Source organism: Mobula hypostoma, chromosome 15 (genome assembly GCF_963921235.1).
Source record: "Mobula hypostoma chromosome 15, sMobHyp1.1, whole genome shotgun sequence".
Classification (NCBI taxonomy): Eukaryota; Metazoa; Chordata; class Chondrichthyes; order Myliobatiformes; family Myliobatidae; genus Mobula; species Mobula hypostoma.
Window position 1 is genome coordinate 70,465,490 of NC_086111.1, and position 20,336 is coordinate 70,485,825.

General features: G+C 43.4%; 1 protein-coding gene across 3 annotated transcripts in view; it reads right to left on the reverse strand.

Moving 5' to 3' along the window:
* The window catches only part of LOC134357131 (MICOS complex subunit mic25-like), an 814,525-nt gene that overhangs the window by 46,352 nt on the left and 747,837 nt on the right, over positions 1-20,336 (reverse strand). The window contains exon 8 of one of the 3 annotated variants that reach the window (XM_063068428.1): positions 6,550-6,886. The exons of the other annotated variants lie outside the window; for them this stretch is intronic. Coding sequence (XP_062924498.1) covers positions 6,863-6,886 — 24 coding nt within the window. The 3' untranslated portion in view covers positions 6,550-6,862. Of the gene's footprint in view, positions 1-6,549; positions 6,887-20,336 lie in introns of those variants that run through there. 3 annotated transcript variants of the gene reach the window in all.

A 20,336-nucleotide genomic window follows, 5' to 3' on the forward strand; every position in this document is an offset into this window, starting at 1 on the left:
TAGTGGACATAGCAATTTGAATACACAGACGTATGAAGCTGCAGGGAGTAGTGGGTGGACTCCAGGGAGGAGGTACACTGAAGTCTCACAGCACCAAGTTCCAACTTCCCTTCAGCTATTCAGTTCTTTAACCAACTGGAAAAACACTATAATCACCACTACGGTTTATCAAAACTATGGTCAGTCGAAAGAATCATGGGTACATCCCTCTCCACCATCAAAAGTACCTACTGGAGTTGCTGGCAACAAAGGATTATCAGAGATCCCCACTATCCAGGCCATGCCATCTTCTCGCAGCTACCACTGGGCAGGAGGTACACTGGAGTCCCACAGCACCAAGTTCCTGGACTGCTATTTCCCTTCAGCCATTCAGTTCTTCAACCAACCAGAAAAACATTAATCCCCACGACGGTTTATCAAAACTATGATCAGTCTAATCACTTCGCACTAAAACGGATTTGTTTTTCTCTAATCTAATTGTGTTTCTTTTTCTTTTAAGAACTGTATACATGTTTAATGATGCTGCGTTTCTGATGCAAAGTGCCTGCGATGCTAATGGGGAGCACAAGAGTCTAGCAGTTAGCGTAACAGCACCAGTGACCTGGGCTCGATTCCTGCTACTATTCGTAAGGAGCTGGTATGTTCTCTCTGTGACCATGTGGGTCTCCTCCGGGTACTCCGGTTTCCACCCGCATTCCAGAGATATACCAGTAAGGGTCAGTAAGTGGTGGGCATGTTATGTCAGGGCTGGAAGAATGGTGACACTTGCAGGCTGCCCCCAGTACATCTTTGGACTGTGTTGGTCATTGACGCAAGATGGCACAATTCACTCAATGTTTCAAAGTACTTGAAACAAATTAAACTAATCTACAAAGCAGTATCCTGTCCCCTGATTGGTTGCATCATGGTCTGGTACGGTAATTCGAATCAGCAGGAACATAAAAGGCCGCAGACAATAGTGGTAGTATCGACAGGAGGTGCTGCCTCAAGAAGGGAACGTCTAACATCAAAGATCTCCACCATCTGGGCAGGAGGTACAGAAGCCCGAAGACCCCCACCACAAGGTTCAAGAACAGCTACTTCCCTTCGACCATTCGGTTCTTAAACCTACCTGTACAATCTTGGTCACAGCAGTTTAGCAACACGATGACAACTTAGCACTGTAATGTTCCAGTTGTGCTCTTTCTTGTAAAAACTGCTCGTCACAGACAGAGCCAAGATTTGCAGGGAAGAAGTCTAAATGGCAATGCAGAAAATGAATCTTTAGTGACATGTTGCACTTCATGGTTTTGTATGCTTGAAGCATGTTGCCAACCAGTAGTAGTCATACAACCAACATGTAGTCTGGTGCTCTGAAGTTGCCAAGAAAATTTTCAACAACGTCTTTGAATACCTTCCATGTGATTTTCTCTGGTCTCACTAGAAGTTCTTCAAATTGCCTGTCATTGATGACCTGTTTAATTTGTGGACAAACAAAAATGCCTTCCTTAATCTTGGCATCAGTTATTCTGACTTCAATTATGAATTGAAATAACAAATATAAGCCATTTATAAAAGTGGTGCATGATAGGGAAATTTCATGGTGATCAGCAGCTCAGTGTCCATAAGGTACACCCAAAAGTATTCAGGAAGCAAAATCTTTGTTGTCCAGTGTAATTTCAGTTCAGAAGTATATTGAAGAGGAAAATTCTTACATCTTGGGTAAAGCCCTCCCAACCATTGAGCATATCTATATGAAACGCTGCCATAGAAAAGCAGCATCCGTCATCAAAGATCCTCACCAGCCAGGCCACGCTCTACTCGTCGTTGCCATCAAGTAGAAGGTACAAGGGCCTCAGGATTCGCACCACTTGCTCCAAGAACAGTTACTACCCCTCAACCATCAAGCTCTTGATCAAAAGGGGATAACTACATTGAATGGCCTTATCTCAAATAATAACGAGGTGGCCTGCAGAGAAGAAGTCATCTTTCTGACACAGTGATGTCAAGAAAACAACCTCTCCCTTAATGTTGCAAAAACAAAGGAGGAATGGGGATGGGCTAACCCCTATTGACATCAAGGGATCTGGGGTTAAGAGAGTAAACAGCTTTAAGTTCATCTGCATCCACATCACCGAGGATCTCACGTGGTCTGTACACACCAGCTGTGTGGTGAAAAAGGCACAAGAGCACCTCTTTCACCTGAGACGGTTGAGGAAGTTTGGTATGGGTCCCCAAATCCTAAGAACTTACTACAGAGGCACAATTGAGAACATCCTGAATGGCTGCCTCACTGCCTGGTACGGGAACTGTACCTCCCTTAAATGCAGAACTCTGCAGAGAGTGGTGCAGACAGCCCAGCGCATCTGTAGTTGTGAACTTCCTATGATTCAGGACATTTACAAAGACGGGTGTGTAAAAAGGGCCCGTAGGATCATTGGGGTCCCGAGTCGCCCCAACCACAATCTCTATTCCATCTGCTACCATCCGGGAAATGGTACTGCAGCATAAAGGCCAGGAACAACGGGCTCTGGGACAGCTTCTTCCACCAGGCCATCAGACTGATTAACTCACGCTGACCTGAGTGTACTCTATATTACATTGACTGTTCTATTTATTATAAATTAATATAAATTACTATGATTGCACATGCAAATTTAGAGGAGACGTAAGGTAAAGATTTTTACTCCTCATGTATGTGAAGGATGTAGGAAATAAAGTCAATTCAATTCAATTAACTACACTCATTCTATTTCTGATGTTCCCCCAGTCGATGGTCTCACTTTAAGGATTCTCTATCTTGTTATTTCATTCTCTCATTATTTACTGCTATTTATGCATATTTTCATTTGCAGTTTGCTGTCCATTGACCCTCTTTACAGTAGCTGTTCTATAGATTTGCTAAGTATGTCCTCAGAAAAAGAGTCTCAGGGTTGTATGTGGTGACATGTATGTACTCTGATAATAAATTTTACTTGGAACTTTTGAACTTTGAATTTATGTTTACTTTGTTTTTCTTGTGAATGCTGCTTACCTGATGCTCTGTGCCTGTGTTGCAGTTGCAAGTAAGTTTTTCATTGCACCGGTGTATTTGTGCTTATGACAGTAAACTTGACTTCTAACTTTTAACCATTCCTTTTGTTCTGTTTTCTCTCTTGTTTATCCTGCCTCATTATTAATGCATTGTTGGTATTTGTCTCAACTGCTCCCTTTGGTAGTGAGTTCTACAATTTCACCATTCTCTTGAGTACAACTTTATGCTGAGCCTTGTGTTGGATTTATTGACCAAATTATTTATTACTTCCCCAGTAATTCAGGCGATGCCTCTTTCCGATGTCAGCAAGTTAAAAGTCTCATCTTATTGTGTTTAAATCCCTCCATGATCTCAGTCTTACATTAATCTAAGATAAACTCTGACGGTCCTCTTGATTCTGCAGAATGCATTGCCACAGACGCCTGCGGAGGCCAAGTTGTTGCGTATATTTAGAGTGGAGGTTGATTAGTAAGGGTGTCAAAGGTTACGGGGAGAAGGCAGGGCAATGGGGTTGAGAACGATAATAAATCAGCCACAATGGAACGGCGAGGCAGACTCCATGGGCTGAACGATCTAATTATGGCGCGCCGGTAACATCATTGAAGACCCATCCCATACCGGACATCTGGTAGGAGATACAGAAACATCTTAGCCAAGACAGTAAGACTGAAAAACAGCTTTTTCCCAAGGGCTGTTGTGCAGCTGAATAGTGCTATACCTCGATTTGCCAATGGCCTTTGAGTGTTATGGACTATCAAAGTCACTTGTTGTATTTAAATACGGAACTTTTAAAAAATTAAGCCATACTGCATGGATTGTAAGTATCTGTTTTGCACAGACCGGAGTAGCTTCACAATCTCATTGTCTTGAGCAATGACAATAAAGTTCTATTCCATTCTATTCTGCTCCTGTGTCTTATGGTCTTATAGACATCCTTGAGTGAAGGAGGATGAGAGGTGTCTTGATAGAGGTGGACAAGATTTCAAGAGGAATAGATCAAGTAGGCAGCCAGAGACTTTTTCGAGGATGAAATAGCTAATTATGGGGATTGTTAGAGGTAAGTTTTTTACTCAGAGAGTAGTGGGTACATGGAAAGCCCTATCAGGGATGGTGGTAGAAGCAAAAACATTAGTGACATTTAAGAAACTCTTAGGCACATGGAAGACAGAAAAATGGAGAGCTATGTGAGATGGAAGGGTTAGATTGATCATGGAGTGGGTTAAAATAGCAGCACAACATTGTGGACTGAAGGACCTGTATTGTGCTATAGTATTCTATGTTCTAAACATCCTTAGGTTGTGTTGGTTGTGTATTTGACTGCATGTTTTGATATACAAGTGATAAATAAATTTGAATCTGGATCTGCTCTTTTACTCTAGTACACCCTATAGCTGTTCTCACAAGGACAAGTGCGACTGGGCAAATGAGTATTGACACTTTGCCTTCAACTTTTTAACGGCACTCTGGAAATGTAAAATAGAAAGACATTAAAACATGAAAGGGTTAAAGTATGAGAGCATTTGATGGCTCTGGACCTGTACTCACCAGAGTTTAGAAGAGTTTAGTTTCATTGAAAGGCCTAGGTAAGGCCAAGGACAGGCATATAATAGAGCAAAAATTAGTGGGAAGTCAGAGGATTAGGAGGTTTTTTAAAATGAGTAGAAGGCAACTGAAAAGTCATTAAGAAGATAAATATGGAATATGAAAGTAGGGTAGCTAATAATATTAGAGGACACCAAAAGTTTCTTCCGATACATAAAGTGTAAAAGAGAGGTGAGAGTAGATATCAGACCACTGCAAAATGATGCTGGAGAGGTAGTAATGGGAGACAAGGAAATGGTGGACAAATTGAATAAATATTTTACATCAATCTTCACTGTGGAAGAAGTATGGTGGAAGTTCCAGGTGTCAGGAGTCATGAAGTGTCTGAAGTTACCATTACTAGAGAGAAGGTTCTTGGGAAACTGAAAAGTCTGTAGGTAGATAAGTCACATGGACTGGATGGTGTACACCTTAGGGTTCTGAAGAGATCGTGGAGGCATTAGTAACGATCTTTCAAGAATCACTAGATTCTGGAATGGTTCCGGAAGACTGGAAAATTGCAAATGTCACTCCACTCTTCAAGAAGGGAGGGAGTCAGAGAAAGGAACCAATAGACCAGTTAGTCTGACCTCAGTGGTTGGAAAGATGTTGGAGTTAATTGTGAAGGGTGAGGTCTCAGGGTACTTGGAGGCACATGATAAGATAGGCCATAGTCAGCAAGGTTTCCTCGAGGGAAATCTTGTCTGACAAATCTGTTGGAATTCTTTGAAGAAATAACAAGCAGGATAGACAAAGGAGAATCAATTGATGTTGTGTATTTGGATAAGGTGCCACACATGAGGCTGTTTAACAAGGTACAAGCCCATGGTCTTACAGAGAACGTTCTAGCATGGATAAAGTAGTGGCTGATTGGAAAGACTGGGAATAAAGAGAACCTTTTCATGTTGGCTGTTGATTCTTTTTACGATATACGTCAATGATCTGGATGATAGAATTGATGGTTTTGTTGCAAAGGTTGCCAACGATATGAAGATAGGTGAAGGGGCAGGTTGTTTTGAGGAAGTAGAGAGGCTACAGATGGACATAGAAAGATTAGAAGAATCAGCAAAGAAGTGTCAGGTAAAATACAGTGTTGGAAAGTGTATGGTCATGCACTTTGCTAGAAGAAATGAAAGGGTTGACTATTTTCTGAACAGAGAGACAATACAAAAAGCTGAAGTGCATTTGAAGGTTCTGGGCCTGTATTTGTGAGAATTCGGAAGAAGGGTGACCTCATGGAAAACTATTAAATGGTGAAAGGCCATGATATAGTGGATGTGGAGAGGATGTTTCCTATGGTAGGAGAGTCTAAGTCCAGAGGACACTGCCTCAGAATAGAGGGGCGTCCTTTTAGAATGGAGATAAGGAGGAATTTCTTCAGAGTGGTGAATCTGTGGAATTCTTTGCCATAAGCAGCTGTGGAGGCCAAGTCTTTATGTATATTTACGGCAGAGGTTGATAGATTTTTGACTGGTCAGAGAATGAAGGGATATGAGGAGAAGGCAGGAGATTGGGGCTGAGAGGAAAATTGGATTAGCTATGATTAAATGGTGGACCAGACTCGATGGACCAAGATGGCCAAATTCTGCTCCTGTATGTTACAGTCTTATGTAGAGTGGATGTAAAGAGGAGGTATTCCTATAGTGGAGGAGCCTAGGACAAGAGGGCACAGTCGCAGAAGAGAAGGACTTCCATTTAGAACTGAGATGAGGAAGAATTTCTTTAGCCAGAGAGAGATGAATCTGTGGAATTTTGTTGGACACCAAGTCATTGGGCATAGTTAAGGTAGAGGTTGACAGACTCTTGATTGGTCACAGCATGACAGGATACGGAGAGAAAGCAGGTGATTAGGGAAATAGCGGAGCAAACTTGATGGGCCAAATGGTTAAATTCTGCTCCTATATCTTATAGTTTAATTGGTCATTGGTCATTTTCAAAAAAAAAAACATTTTTATTTAAGTGAAAACAGCAGATACAGAACCATCCGGTAAAATAACAGAAGAACCAGCAAATAACACGAAATTGGAATTCTAGCATAGAGTTACCACACAAAGGTATATCCAAGCTATATCAGGATAATAATGTTTGGCCAACTTGAATCAAGACTGGATCAAATTTGCATTTTTCTAGAAGGGACGGAGAGAAATGAAGTTTGTTTAGTGTGCGTTTATTGAAAACAGAATTCTGGACAAGCCCTTCCCGTTGTGGTTGAGAAGAGTAGAATGCAGTTTCCATGGCAACAGGCCCCGAACAAAGCCTTCCTGCACTTCAGCCTTGATTCACCAACAAAGTCTGAAAAGAAGAAGACAAGCGTATTTTATTTGCTTCAATAAGCAGCAGGACACTTTCACGAACAGCCTGTGTGTATAGAAATGCTCACCTTGCTATGGGTGCTGGCACTTTTCTGTATGGAATCAGAGTCAGAATCAGGTTTTTTATCACTGATATATGTCATGAAATTTGTTGTTCTACGTTAGTACAGTGCAGTACATAAAATATACTATAAATTAGAATCATATATATGAAAAATTAAGTAAAGAAAGGCGAAAAGAGAGTATAAAATAGTGAGGTAAAGTTCATGAGTTCATTGACCATTCAAAAATCTGATGATGGAAGCTGTTCTTTAAATGTTGAGTCTTAAGGTTCCTGTACCTACTCTCTGATGGTTGTAATGAGAAGAGAACGTGTCCTAAGTGGTGGGGTCCTTAATGCCGCTTGCTGGTTTTTTCAGGCATCATCTTTTGAAGATGTCCTCGGTGCTGGGGAGGCTAGTTCCTATGGTGGAAATGGCTGTGTTTACAGACTTCTGCAGTTTTTACCAATCCTGTGAAGCAGACGCTCAGTACCAGACAAGGATCGGTTCCAACATTCTCAGTCTGCATGCAAGCAACAAGGCAGCTTCACTTTGGGGATCTGTCCTATTTATTTATTGAGATACAGTGCGGAACAGGCCCTTCTAGTCCTTCACACTGCATCCCCTAGCAAACCCCTGATTTAACCCTAACATAATCACGGGACAATTTACAATGATCAATTAACCAACTAATCGGCATGTCTTTGGACTCTGGGAAGAAACTGGAGAACCCAGAGTAAACCCATGCATTCCATGGGGAGGATGTATAAACTCCTTACAGATGATGTCGCAACTGAACTCCAAATTCCGATGCCCTGAGCTGTAATAGTGTCATACTAACCACTACACTACCGTGGCCAAAGTGCTTTACACACTTTCCATTAGACCATAAGATATAGGAGAGGAATTAGGCCATTTGGCCCATCGAGTCTGCTCCACCATTTCATCATGGCTGATCCATTTTCCCTCTCACCCCATTCTTCTGCCTTCTCCCTGTATCCCTTCATGCCCTCCCTGACTGATCAAGAATCTATCAGCCTCTGCCTTAAATATACTCAATAACTTTGCCTTCACAGCTGTCTGTGGCAACAAATTCCACAGATTCGCCATTCTCTGGCTAACATTACCACGGAATTTAGCAGTGGGCTGCCCACAATGTTTGGCCTATTTTAAAACAGCAGTATGTAATTCAGTGACAGCCTATAACATAGTTAACGTGTTAAACCAACACACCGGTTTCTTTTCAGGCAAGATAATTACACAGAAGTAGAAACATATCACAAGGACACAATTTGTTGGATTCATGGGCAATAAAGGATTCCGAATTTGAACTCAATACATCTCTGTGACTTTTGACTGTCTTTGATGAATCATTAAATGACAAACTGAATCCATGTAGCTCCCTCTGGGATCAAGAAATAAAATAAACAGGAAATTAACTACACAGCAAAATTCAGCTTCAATCCAGTTGTCTCAAATTATGAAGATATTTCACCATAGCAAGTAAACAACGAATTGCACATTGAAATATATCAGATATTGAAAGGCCTAGATGGAGTGGATATGGAAAGGATGTTTCCTATAGTGGAGGGATCTATGACCAGAGGGACACAGCTTCAGAATTAAGAGATGTCCATTTAGAGCAGGGATAAGGAGGAATTTCCTTCACTAGAGGGTAGTGAATCTGTGGAATTAATTGCCACGGATAGCTGTGGGGGCCAGGTCATTGGGTGTATTTAACCAATTTCCCCCGGGATCAATAAAGTATGACTATCAAGCGGAGTTTGATAGGTTCTTGATTAGAAAAGGTGTCAAAGTCTCCAGAGAGAAGGCAGCAGAATGGGGTTGATGGGTATAATAAATCAGCCAGATCAGACTCGATGGGCTGAATGGCCTAATTCTGCTCCTATGTCTTATGGACTTTTGGTCTTATGGTCTAGTATTGCTTCATTTTGAAAAAATTGGCGCAATTAAAAATGCCGCAGCAAGAGTTTGAAAAGATTCGTTATTCTCAGATCTACCCATATAAACTCGTAGCCACTTTTTTATGTACCTCCTGTACCTAATAAAATGGCCACTGAGTACATATTTGTGGTCTTCTGCTGCTGTAGCCCATCCACTTCAAGGTTCAACATGTTGTGTGTTCAAAGATGCTCTTCTACCACACCACTGTTGTAATGTGTGGTTATTTGAGTTATTGTCAGCTTGAACCAGTCCGGCCATTCTCCACTGACTCTCTCATTAACAAAGTGTATTCACCCTCAAAGCTGCCCCTCACTGGATGTGTTTTTGTTTCTCGCACCATTCAAACTCTAGACTGTTGTGTGCGAAAGTCCCAGGAGATCAACAGTTTCTGAGATACTCAAACCATCTCATCTGGCACCAACAATCATTCCGCAGTCAAAGTCATTTAGATCACATTCCTTCCCCCATTCTGATGTTTGATCTGAACAACAACTGAACCTCTTGACCACATCTGCATGCTTTTATGCATTGAGTTGCTGCTACATGATTGGCAGATTAGATATTTGCATTAATAAGCAGGTGTACAGATTTACCTCATCAAGTGGCCACTGAATATATACGAGGGGTGATTGATAAGTCTGTGGCCTAAGGTAGAAGGAGGTGAGCTATTACCTTCAAATTTTCTGCATTTTCACTCAAAGAGTTGAACTGTATGTACATGTAACGAGTGCTGTATAACTCATCTCCTTCTATCTTAGGCCACAGACTTATAAGTCACCTCTACTGTGGACCACCTGAAGGTCCAAGACACTCTCGTTACATGCACGTGCAGTTCAACTCTTTGAGTGAAAATGCAGAAAGTTTGAAGTTAATAACTCATCTCCTTCTACCTTAGGCTATGAACTCATCAATCACCCCTGCTGTGGACCACTTCTACAAAGAAGGGATCCGTATGCCCCACAACCGCTGGACTAAGTGTGTACATGTCGGAGGGGCCTATGTTGAAAAATAAATGTGCTAGGTTTTCTAAAATTGACTCCTCCTACCTTAGGCCACAAACTTATCAATCACCCCACGTATGACGGCCAAATGGTATCTTTCTCTGGACAAGGAAAGAACAGCGGATGGAGCAGTGAGGTAGTTAGGAATGTGTGGCATTGTCCCAGGTGTTATCTTTCAGATGAGACATTAAGAGGCTTTCTCAGACAGAAGTAAACGATTCAATGGAATCTCTTCAACAGTAGTGATGATTTCACTGATATTTTTTGACTGATCTATCTATCCCTCAGACAGCATCATAAATAGACTAATTATTTGGTCATTACCACATTTCTGTTTGCAAGAGTTTGCTGTCTGAAAATTGGCTCCTGCACTTTGTATATTAAAACAATATCTGTCCTTGAAAAGAGTTTTATTGTAAAACGCTCTAAGAGGATTTGAGGTTATGAAAAATTCTTTAAAAAATCTTTTCCCTCTGTTATTTTAGAAGAGAGTTTATATATTTTCTTGTGTTCTTATATCTTTCTCCTGAAGACAGTCCAATCCCAGGGAGGATACTCTGGTGATGTAGTGTTGCAGCTAAGTTATCAGGCTAGTAATCCTGAAACCCGAGTTCAAATCCTACCAAAGCAGATGGGGAATTTCAAAACAGTTAATAAATCAGGAACTTGGAAAGAACAATTTTAGGGTTGAATGTCACAGCAATAACCTTGCACTCAACATCAGTAAGACCAAAGGATTGATTGTGGACTTCAGAAAGGGTAAGGCAAAGGAATGCATACCCGTCCTTATTGGGGGATCAGCAGTGGAAAGGGGAGTAATTTCAAGCTCCTTGGTGTCAACATCTGAGGATCTATCCTGGACCCAACATATCCTTACAGTTTCAAAGAAGACATGACAGCAGCTATATTTCATTAGGAGTTTGAGGAGGTTTAGTACGTCATCAACAACACTCGCAAATTTCTACAGATGTACTGGGGAGAACATTCTAACTGGCTGCATCACCAGCTGGTATGAGGGGAGAGGTCACTGCACAGGATCAAAATAAGCTGCAGGGAGTTGTAAACTCAGTCAGCTCCATCATGAGCACCACCTCCCCAGCATCCAGGGCATCTTAAAAAGGGGACGTCCATCATTAAGGACCCCACTCACCCAGGACATGCCCTCTTCTCATTGCTATCCTCAGGGAGGAGGTACAGGAGCCTGAAGCCCATGAACACTTTTTTGCACTACTTTTTAAATTTATCTTTTAAATATATCTATATTATATACATCTTACTGTAATTCACAGTTTTTATTATTAAACATTGCAATGTACTGCTGCCGTATGACAACAAATTTCACAACATTTTCCAGTGATATTAAACCTGATTCTGATTCTGACTCTGAAATGGCCTAGCAAGCCATTCCATTGAAATAAAAACTGGTCAATAAATCCTTGCTTTGCCAATCATATCCAGATAGTCCGAACAATGAAGAAAGCAAAAAACAATGAGATCGAAACTGCTGGACAATATTCGGTCGTGTGTTATGAAGGACATCACCATCACTTCAACAAGAGTTGTATGATTCGTGTAAGGGGAGGACAGAACATAGAATATTACAGCCCAGTCAAGGCCCTTCGGCCCACAATGTTCTGCTGACCTTTTAACCTACTCCAAGCTGTAAACGACCTCTGATACTCAAAGCCCTGAGTGACAAAGCCAAGCAAAGTATATGCCTTCTTTATCAAGATCACAGTGCTGTTCAGAGGGCCTGCCATGAACATAGAACATTACAGCTCAATACAGGCCCTTTGGTCCATGATGTTGTGCTGATCTTTTAACCAGCTTTAAGGTCAATCTAATGCATTTCTCCCACATAGCCCTCCAGTTTTTTTTCATCTATGCATCTATCTAAGAGCCTCTTAAATGTCCCTGATGTATTTGCCTCCCATCATCTGCATTCCCGATGTACCCCACCTCTTCCCATTCACTCCCAGTGGGACCCCACTCCTTCCCATTCACTCCCAACGGGACTCCATCCCTTCCCATTCACTCCCACTGTCTGCATTCCCAAGGGGACACCACCCCTTCCCATTCACTCCCTCCATCCACACTCCTAAGTGGACTCCACCGCTCTCCATTCACACCCACTGTCTACAATCCCAAAGGGACCCCACCCCTTCCAATTCACTCCCACTATACATATTCCCAATGGGACCCTCCCAGTGGGACCCCACCCCTTCCAATTCACTCCCACCATACATACTCCCAATGGGACCCTCCCAGTGGGACCCCACCACTTCCAATTCACTCCCTCCATCCACACTCCTAAGTGGACCCCACCACTCCCCAGTCACACCCACTGTCTACACTCCCAATGGGACCCCACCCCTTCCAATTCACTCCTACTATACATACTCCCAATGGGACTCAACCACTTCCAATTCCATCCCACTATACATACTCCCAACGGGACCCCACCCCTTCCAATTCACTTCCACCATACATACTCCCAATGGGACCCCACACCTTTCAATTCACTCCCACTATACATACTCCCAGTGGGACCCCACCCCTTCCAATTCACTCCCACTATACATACTCCCAATGGGACCCCACCCCTTCCAATTCACTCCCTCCACCCACACTCCTAAGTGGACCCCACCACTCCCCAGTCACACCCACTGTCTACACTCCCAATGGGACCCCACCCCTTCCAATTCACTCCTACTATACATACTCCCAATGGGACTCAACCACTTCCAATTCCATCCCACTATACATACTCCCAACGGGACCCCACCCCTTCCAATTCACTTCCACCATACATACTCCCAATGGGACCCCACACCTTTCAATTCACTCCCACTATACATACTCCCAATGGGACCCCACCCCTTCCAATTCACTCCCACTATACATACTCCCAATGGGACCCCACCCCTTCCAATTCACTCCCTCCACCCACACTCCTAAGTGGACCCCACCACTCCCCAGTCACACCCACTGTCTACACTCCCAATGGGACCCCACCCGCTTCCCATTCACTCCTACCATACATTTTCCCAACGGGACTCCACCCCTTCCCATTCAGTCCAACCATACATACTCCCAATGGGACTCCATCCCTTCCTATTCACTCCCACTGTCCACACTCCAAATGGACCCTATCCCTTCCTGTTCACTACCATCGTCCACACCCCCAATGGACCCCATACCTTTCCATTCACTCCCACTGTCCACACTCCCAATGGACCCCACACCTTCCCAGTCATTCCCGCTGGCGCACTCTCAATGGACCCTACCACTTCCCGTTCACTTTCTCTGTACACTCCCAATAGACCCCAGCCCTTCACTCCCACTGTCCACACTCCCATTGGACCCCACCCCTTCCTATTCACTCCCACCCTCCTCACTCCCAATTGAACCCACCCCTTCCCATTCACCCCAGCATCTGAACTCCCAATGGACCCCACCCCTTCCCATTCTCTCCCACCCTCCACACTCCCAATGGACCCCACCCCTGCCCATTCACTCCCACTATACTGTGACTCTTCTAGTCTACAACCCTGGCTTTATGCTTCTATGGCTTTATAGTCAGGCCTGGAAGTGATCACGCCTTCGCCATGAGCGTTGGTAGGAGAATCATCTCCACAGCATTAGCCTGCCTCACAGAATATTAAGCTCATGGGCTCACTGCAAAAGAAGCTCCAGAACGCCAAGAGCAACATTCCATTGTGGCTTCAGAAGAATGTATAAATCTGCCCTGTGATGTGAATAGGAATCAGATTGGAAGCCGGCACTTTCCTTAATTAGTATTCTGTAAATACTCCTTGTAAGTGTGTGAGTGTGTGCGCGGATGTAATACAATACAAAGGCAGGACGATTGCTTCCAATTGCCCTCTCGAGTATCCATAGGCAGTGAGCAGAGTAAATTAAGTAGCAATGCCAGTTCCTCGCTGTTGTAAACCTCTCTCCTTCACAAGCTTATAACTGAGGAATCGCTTACTGGCAACTACAACCTATTACAGTTCCTGAACTCTTGGTGGTCTTTTGCTTAAGGGTTTCCGAAAATTAATTACTAGTGCGTTGTACAGTGTACGCAGAAGATGACTGCAATGCACAATGCTCTTACAGAGTATCTGTAGCAGTGTAAAATGAACACCATCATTTTCTGTTTCAGAAGTAACTTTAAAATAATTACGCGCGTGTGATTTGACGTGGTGGACAATGAAGCAGTTTAGTCTGTCAGTTTCAGATACACACTCAGTGGCCACTCACTTGGTTAGGTACAGGAGTGGAACACGGCGTGGCCTTCTGCTGCTGTCTTCCATCCACTTCATGGTTCGATGTGTTGTGTATTCAGAGATGCTCTTCTGCACACCACTGTTGTAACGTGTGGTTACTTGAACTACTGTTGCAACATATCGACGTAGTTATGAAGAAGGCAGAACTGTGGCTATATTTCATTAGGAGTTTGAGATTTGGTTTGTCAACTAAAACACTCGAAAGCTTCTACAACGTACCTTGGAGAGCATTCTGGCTGCATCACTGACTGGTATGTGAGGAGGGGGTGGGCCTACTGCACAAAATTGAAATAGGTTGCAGAAACTTGTAAAATTAGTCAGCTCTATCATGGATACCACCCACTGCAGTAGCCACGACACCTTCTAGGTGCAGTGCCTTAAGAAGGTGGCGCCCATCATTAAGGAACCCACCACCCAGGACATGCCCTCTTCTCACTGTTACCATTGGGAAGGAGGTACAGAAGCCTGAAGGCACACACTCAATGATTCAGGAACAACTTCTGCCATCTGATTTCTAAATGGACATTGAACCCATGAACTATTTTTTTTATTTCTGTTTTTTTTTGCACTACTGTACTTATTTTAACTTAACTATTTAATTCAGTTTTTTCCTCTATATTTATTTATCATGTATTTCATTGTCCTGCTGCCGTAAAGTTAACAAGTTTCACAATATATGCTGGTGATATTAAATCTGATTCTGATTCCTGTCAGTTTGAATCAGTCTGGCCATTCTCCGCTGACCTTTCTCATTAACGAGGCATTTTCACCCACAGAACTGCTGCTCACTGGATGTTGTCTGATTTTCGCAACACTCTCTGTAAACTCTAGAGACGGTTGTGCGTGATAATTCCAAGAAATCAGCAGTTTTGGAGCTATTCAAACCACTCCGTCTGGCACCAGTAATCATTCAATGGTCAAAGTCACACTTCTTTCCCATTCTGATGTTTGGTCTGAACATTAACTGAACTTCATGACCATGTCTGCGTGCTTTTATGCATCGAGTTGATTGGCTGATTATATATTTGCATTAATGAGCAGGTGTGTAGGTGATCCCAATATAGTGGTCACTGAGTGTCCAAAGCCCCTTGTGGAATGGGTTTGTTTACTGAGGAGCTGGGGCAGAGGAAGTGGCCAGTGAAAAGGCCACGTAACCTCTCTCACCATGTTATAAGTTTGTGACACAAGTCCCACTGACTCTCACCAATTTCTACAGAAGCCCCATGGAGAGCATTCAGATACGTCACTGGCTCATATAGCAAATGCTCCACCCAGCACCGCCCGAAATTGCAGAGAGTTATGAACCCAAGCATTCACATAAGCCAGCCTCCCTTCATAGAGCATGGAACACTACTGCACAGTACAGGCACTTCAGCCCACAATATTGTGCTGACCTCTTAACCTACTCTAAGATCAATCTATCCCTTCCCTCTACATAGCCCTCCACTTTTCTATCACCACGTGCCTATATGAGAGTTTCTTAAATGTCCGGAATGTATCTGCTTCTACCACCATGCCTGGCAGAGTGTTCCACATACCCACCACTCTCTGTGTGAGGAACTTACCTCTGACATACTGTACTTCACCCCTCTCCCCTATACTTTCATCCAAACCCCTTAAAGTTATGCTGCCTCACATTAGCCATTTCCACCCTGGGAAAAAAGCATTGGCTATCCATTTGATTTATGCCTCTTATCATCTTGTACATCCCTATCAAGTCATCTCTCATCTTCCTTTGCTCCAAAGAGAAAAGCCCTAGTTCACTCGACCTGTCTTCATTAGACATGGTCTCTAATCCAGGCAACGTCCTGGTAATTCTCCTTTGCACTCTCTCTAAAGCTTCCACATCCTTCCTATAATGAGGTGACCAGAACTGGACACAATACTCCAAGTGTGGTCTAACCAGAGTTTTATAGGGCTGCATACAAGATGGTGCTGATAGCTGGCATCTCTTTGCGTGCAGCTCCGATGGGAATCATCAAATATTCCTGGTTAGGACTACTGCAGCTGAAATCCACGGTCACAGCCATAGGTACTTCAGTAAACACCATTGTTTTAGGATGATTAAACAAACTATTGACCTTCAGATCAGCAGACCCCGGATGACAGACTCAGGTCTCAAGTGTAGTTCCCCTTTAAGAAAAAGGAAGTGGAGAAGGTGTGCTCGGCTACAGGTATGATTGAAATGAAGAGCCCTTAGACCCAACCCCCTTCCACTCCTTACTGTCCTGCTGACGAATGTACAGTCTCTTGGAAATAAAATTGAAAAGACCTCAGAGCAAGATTGCAGTACCAGAGAGACATCAGGAACTGATGTGTGCTTTGTTTTATGGAAATACAGCTCACCCCTGCCAATTTGGATACAGCTCTGCAGGTGAGGCCATCACAATCCACTGCAAAAACCGGACAGCTGAGTCTTTTAATGGTAGAGGAAGTGGAATATGCTTTATAATTAATTCATTGTAGTCCACAGATGTGGTGGTTCTGACTCAGTCCTGCTCACACAGAATATCCATAGGTTAAGTGTCATCCATTTTATCTGCCCAGGGAGTTTTCCACCATCATCCTGGTAGCAGTGTACATTCCACCTTGGACCACCATCAGGCAGGTGCTGGAGGAGCTGAGCAATGTGATCAGCAGTCATGAAACAATGCCCCCTGATGCCTTCACTATCATTGTGGGGGATTTCAACCAGGTCAGCTTGAAGAAGTCCCTGAACAACTACCACCTACATATCATCTGTAGAACCAGAAAAGCCAACACGCTTGACCACTGTTATACCACCATCAAGAATGCTTACCATTCCATCCCACGCAAGCACTTTGGGAAGTTCAGTCACCTGGCTCTACTTCTACCCCCAGCGTACAGGCAGAGACTAAAGACTGCAGCACCAGTGGTGAGGACCAAGAAGGTATGGTCAAGGGAGGTAGAGGAGCCCTTACAGAACTATTTTGAATTGGTGGACTGGATAATGTTCAGGGATTCATCATCGAATCTGAATGAATATGCCAAGGTTGTCACCAACTTCATCAAGACCTACGTGGATGAGTGTGTGCCATCAAGAACATATCAGCCATACCCAAACCAAAAACCATGGATGAGCTAGGAGATTCGTAGTCTACTGAGGTCTAGATCTGTGGCATTCAAGACCAGTGATCTAGAATTATACAAAGAGTCCAGGTACAACCTACAGAAAGCTATTTCAAGAACCAAAAAACAATTCTGATTGAAGCTAGAAATGGAATCTGGCAGAGTTTGCAGGCCATTACTTCCTACTAAGCGAAAACTAGCATCATGAATGGTTGTGATGCTTCACTCCCAGATGAGCTCAAAGCCTTTTACGCATGCTTTGAGATGGAGAATAAAACTACATCTCTGCGAATCCCTGAAGCAGTCTTGAGAAGATGGGTCTCAGAGCTGTATACTGCACACATACTTTGATAATCAATGTACCTTGAACCTTGTAGCATCTGGTGGCCCTGTGATCTTCACTTTGGAGGCCAATATTAGAACATCTCAGAAGGTATTAGCTCCTGATGGTGTACCTGGTAGGGCACTAAGAACCTGTGCCAACCAGCTGAAGGAATGTTCAAGGACATCTTCAATCTCCCACTGCTGCAGTCGGAAGTTCTCACCTGCTTCAAACAGGCGATAATCATATTAGTGACCAAGACGAGCAGATTGAGCTGCCTCAGTGACTATATTGAGAGGTTTCTCATGGCCAGAATCAATTCTTGCCTAAGCAAGGACCTGGACCCACTGCAATTAGCCAATTCCCACAATAGGTCTATAGCAGATGCAATCTCACTGGCTCTCCACACAGCTTTGGAAAACCTGGACAATAGCAATATGTACATCAGGCTGCTGTTTTTACAGCCCAGTGTTCAAGACAATCATACACTCAGTATTAATCAGCAAGCTCCAAAGCCTCCCTCTGCAACTGGATCCTTGACTTCCTCCCTGGGAGACCACAGCCAGCGCGGATCAGAAATAACATCTCCTCCTTGCTGACAATTGGCACCGGTGCACCTCAAGAATACGTGCTTAATACAACAACCGTTTAAAACTTTGCCTAAGTCACAACTATTGTTGGCAGAATTTCAAATGGTGACAAGAAGGCCTACAATAGCGAGGTAGATCAGCTGGTTGAGTGGTTTCGCAATAACAAACTTGCACTCAACATCTGTAAGACCAAGGAATTGATTGTGGTTTTCAGGAAGAGGAAGTCAGGAGACCACATACCAGTCCTCAAGGAGGGATCAGCAGTGAAAAGAGTAAGCAGCTTCAAGTACCTGGGTATCCACAACTCTGAGGATCTATCCTGGGCCCAGCATATTAATGAAAAGGCACATCAGCTGCTGTATTTCATTAGCAGTTTGAGAATACTTGGTATGTCACCAAAGACTCTCTCAAATTTCTACATTTGTTCCATGGAGATCATTCTAACTGGTTGCATCACTGTCTGCTATGGAGGGGCCACTGCACTGGATCAAAAAAAGCTGCAAGAAGTTGTAAATTCAGCCAGTTCCATCATGGGCACAAGCCTCCCCTGCCTTAAGGACCTCTTCAAGGAGTGACGACCCAAAAAGGTAGCATTTATCATTAAGGACTCCCATCACCAAGGACATGCCCTCTTCTCATCGATACCATCAGGGAGGAGGTGCCGGAGCCTGAAGGCACACTTTCACCGATTCAGGAACAGCTTGTTCCGCTTTGCTATCAAGTTTCTGAGTGACATTGAACCCATGAACACTACCTCACTATTTTTGTTTTCTTTTTTTCTGCTCTCATTTTGCACAACTTATTTAATTAAAAATTGTATATACATTTCTTACGATAATTCATAGCTTTTTAAAAGTAATGTATTGCACTGTCCTACTGCCACAAAACAACAAATTTCATGACATATGTCAGTGATAATAAACCTGATTGAGATTCTGCCATTACCTCATGACTCTGTCAGTCGGCGATATATACAGAAATTCCCTTGTGGAACTGGTGTGCAGCTACTACCATTGTATCATATTTAAATGCATGCATTTCTAAATGACAATAAACGAGGACTGAGTGTCCTCATAATCTAACCTGGATGCATCATGACTTGGAATCCGTGGCTAGTTCTGGGGTTGATACCAAACATCAAAGCCTGAAGTTCAACTGGAATTCCGGAATTTGAAGCCCTAGATTTGAAGACCACTGGAGAAGTCGGGAGTCTGTTGTCCGCAAGTTCGCTGGAGGCTCTGAGACCTCTCTTGGGGTTGAGGACCGTTTGAGTGGGTGGATGGGAGGGAGAGAGGAAAGGGGCTTGTCTTGCTTTTGTTGCTTGGTTGCTTGTTGAGTTCTGTGTTGCTCTGCCATGTAGGCGTTGGAATGTGTGGCGACACTTGCGGGCTGCCCCGGAACACCCTCAGCTTGTGTTGGTTGTTAACGCAAGCGGCACATTTGTATGTTTCGATGCACGTGTGAAAAATAAATACAGCTAAATCTGTTATGGAAACTGCATTGCACAAGACTGTAAGAGATTGCAGCCGGTTTGAACGCATCCCAGACTGTCGCGTAAACTAGTCTTCCCTCCATTGACTTCTTCTGAGGAAAGCAACGAACCAAAGACCCTACCCATCCAGACATTCTCTCTTCTCTTCACACTTCGGGCACAAGGTATAAAAGCTTGAGAGCATGTACCACCAGGCTCAAGGACAGCTTCTACCCTGCTGTTATCAAACTTTTGAACAGACTTCTTATACAGTAGGAGGTTATCATGGGCCCTCACAATACCCATCCATTTTGTATTTGCTTATTATATTTATGTTTGTAATTTATTTAGTGATTTTTGTCTGTACACAAGAACTTCTGCCAATGCTGTAAATCCAGAGCAACACACACAAACTGCTGGAGGAACTCAGCAGGTCAGGCAGCATCTATGGAGGGGAATAAACAGTCGATGTTTCTGGCTGAGATCCTTCATCAGGAGATCACTTTTTCATATGACACACTCTACTGCTGCCAGAAAATAATATTAAACCTGATTCTGATTCTGACTCTGTATTTTATTTGTCTACCTGCACTGCACCTTCCCCGTAACTACAACACTACATTCTGCATTTTGATTTTCTTTTCTTTTGTCCTACCTTGAT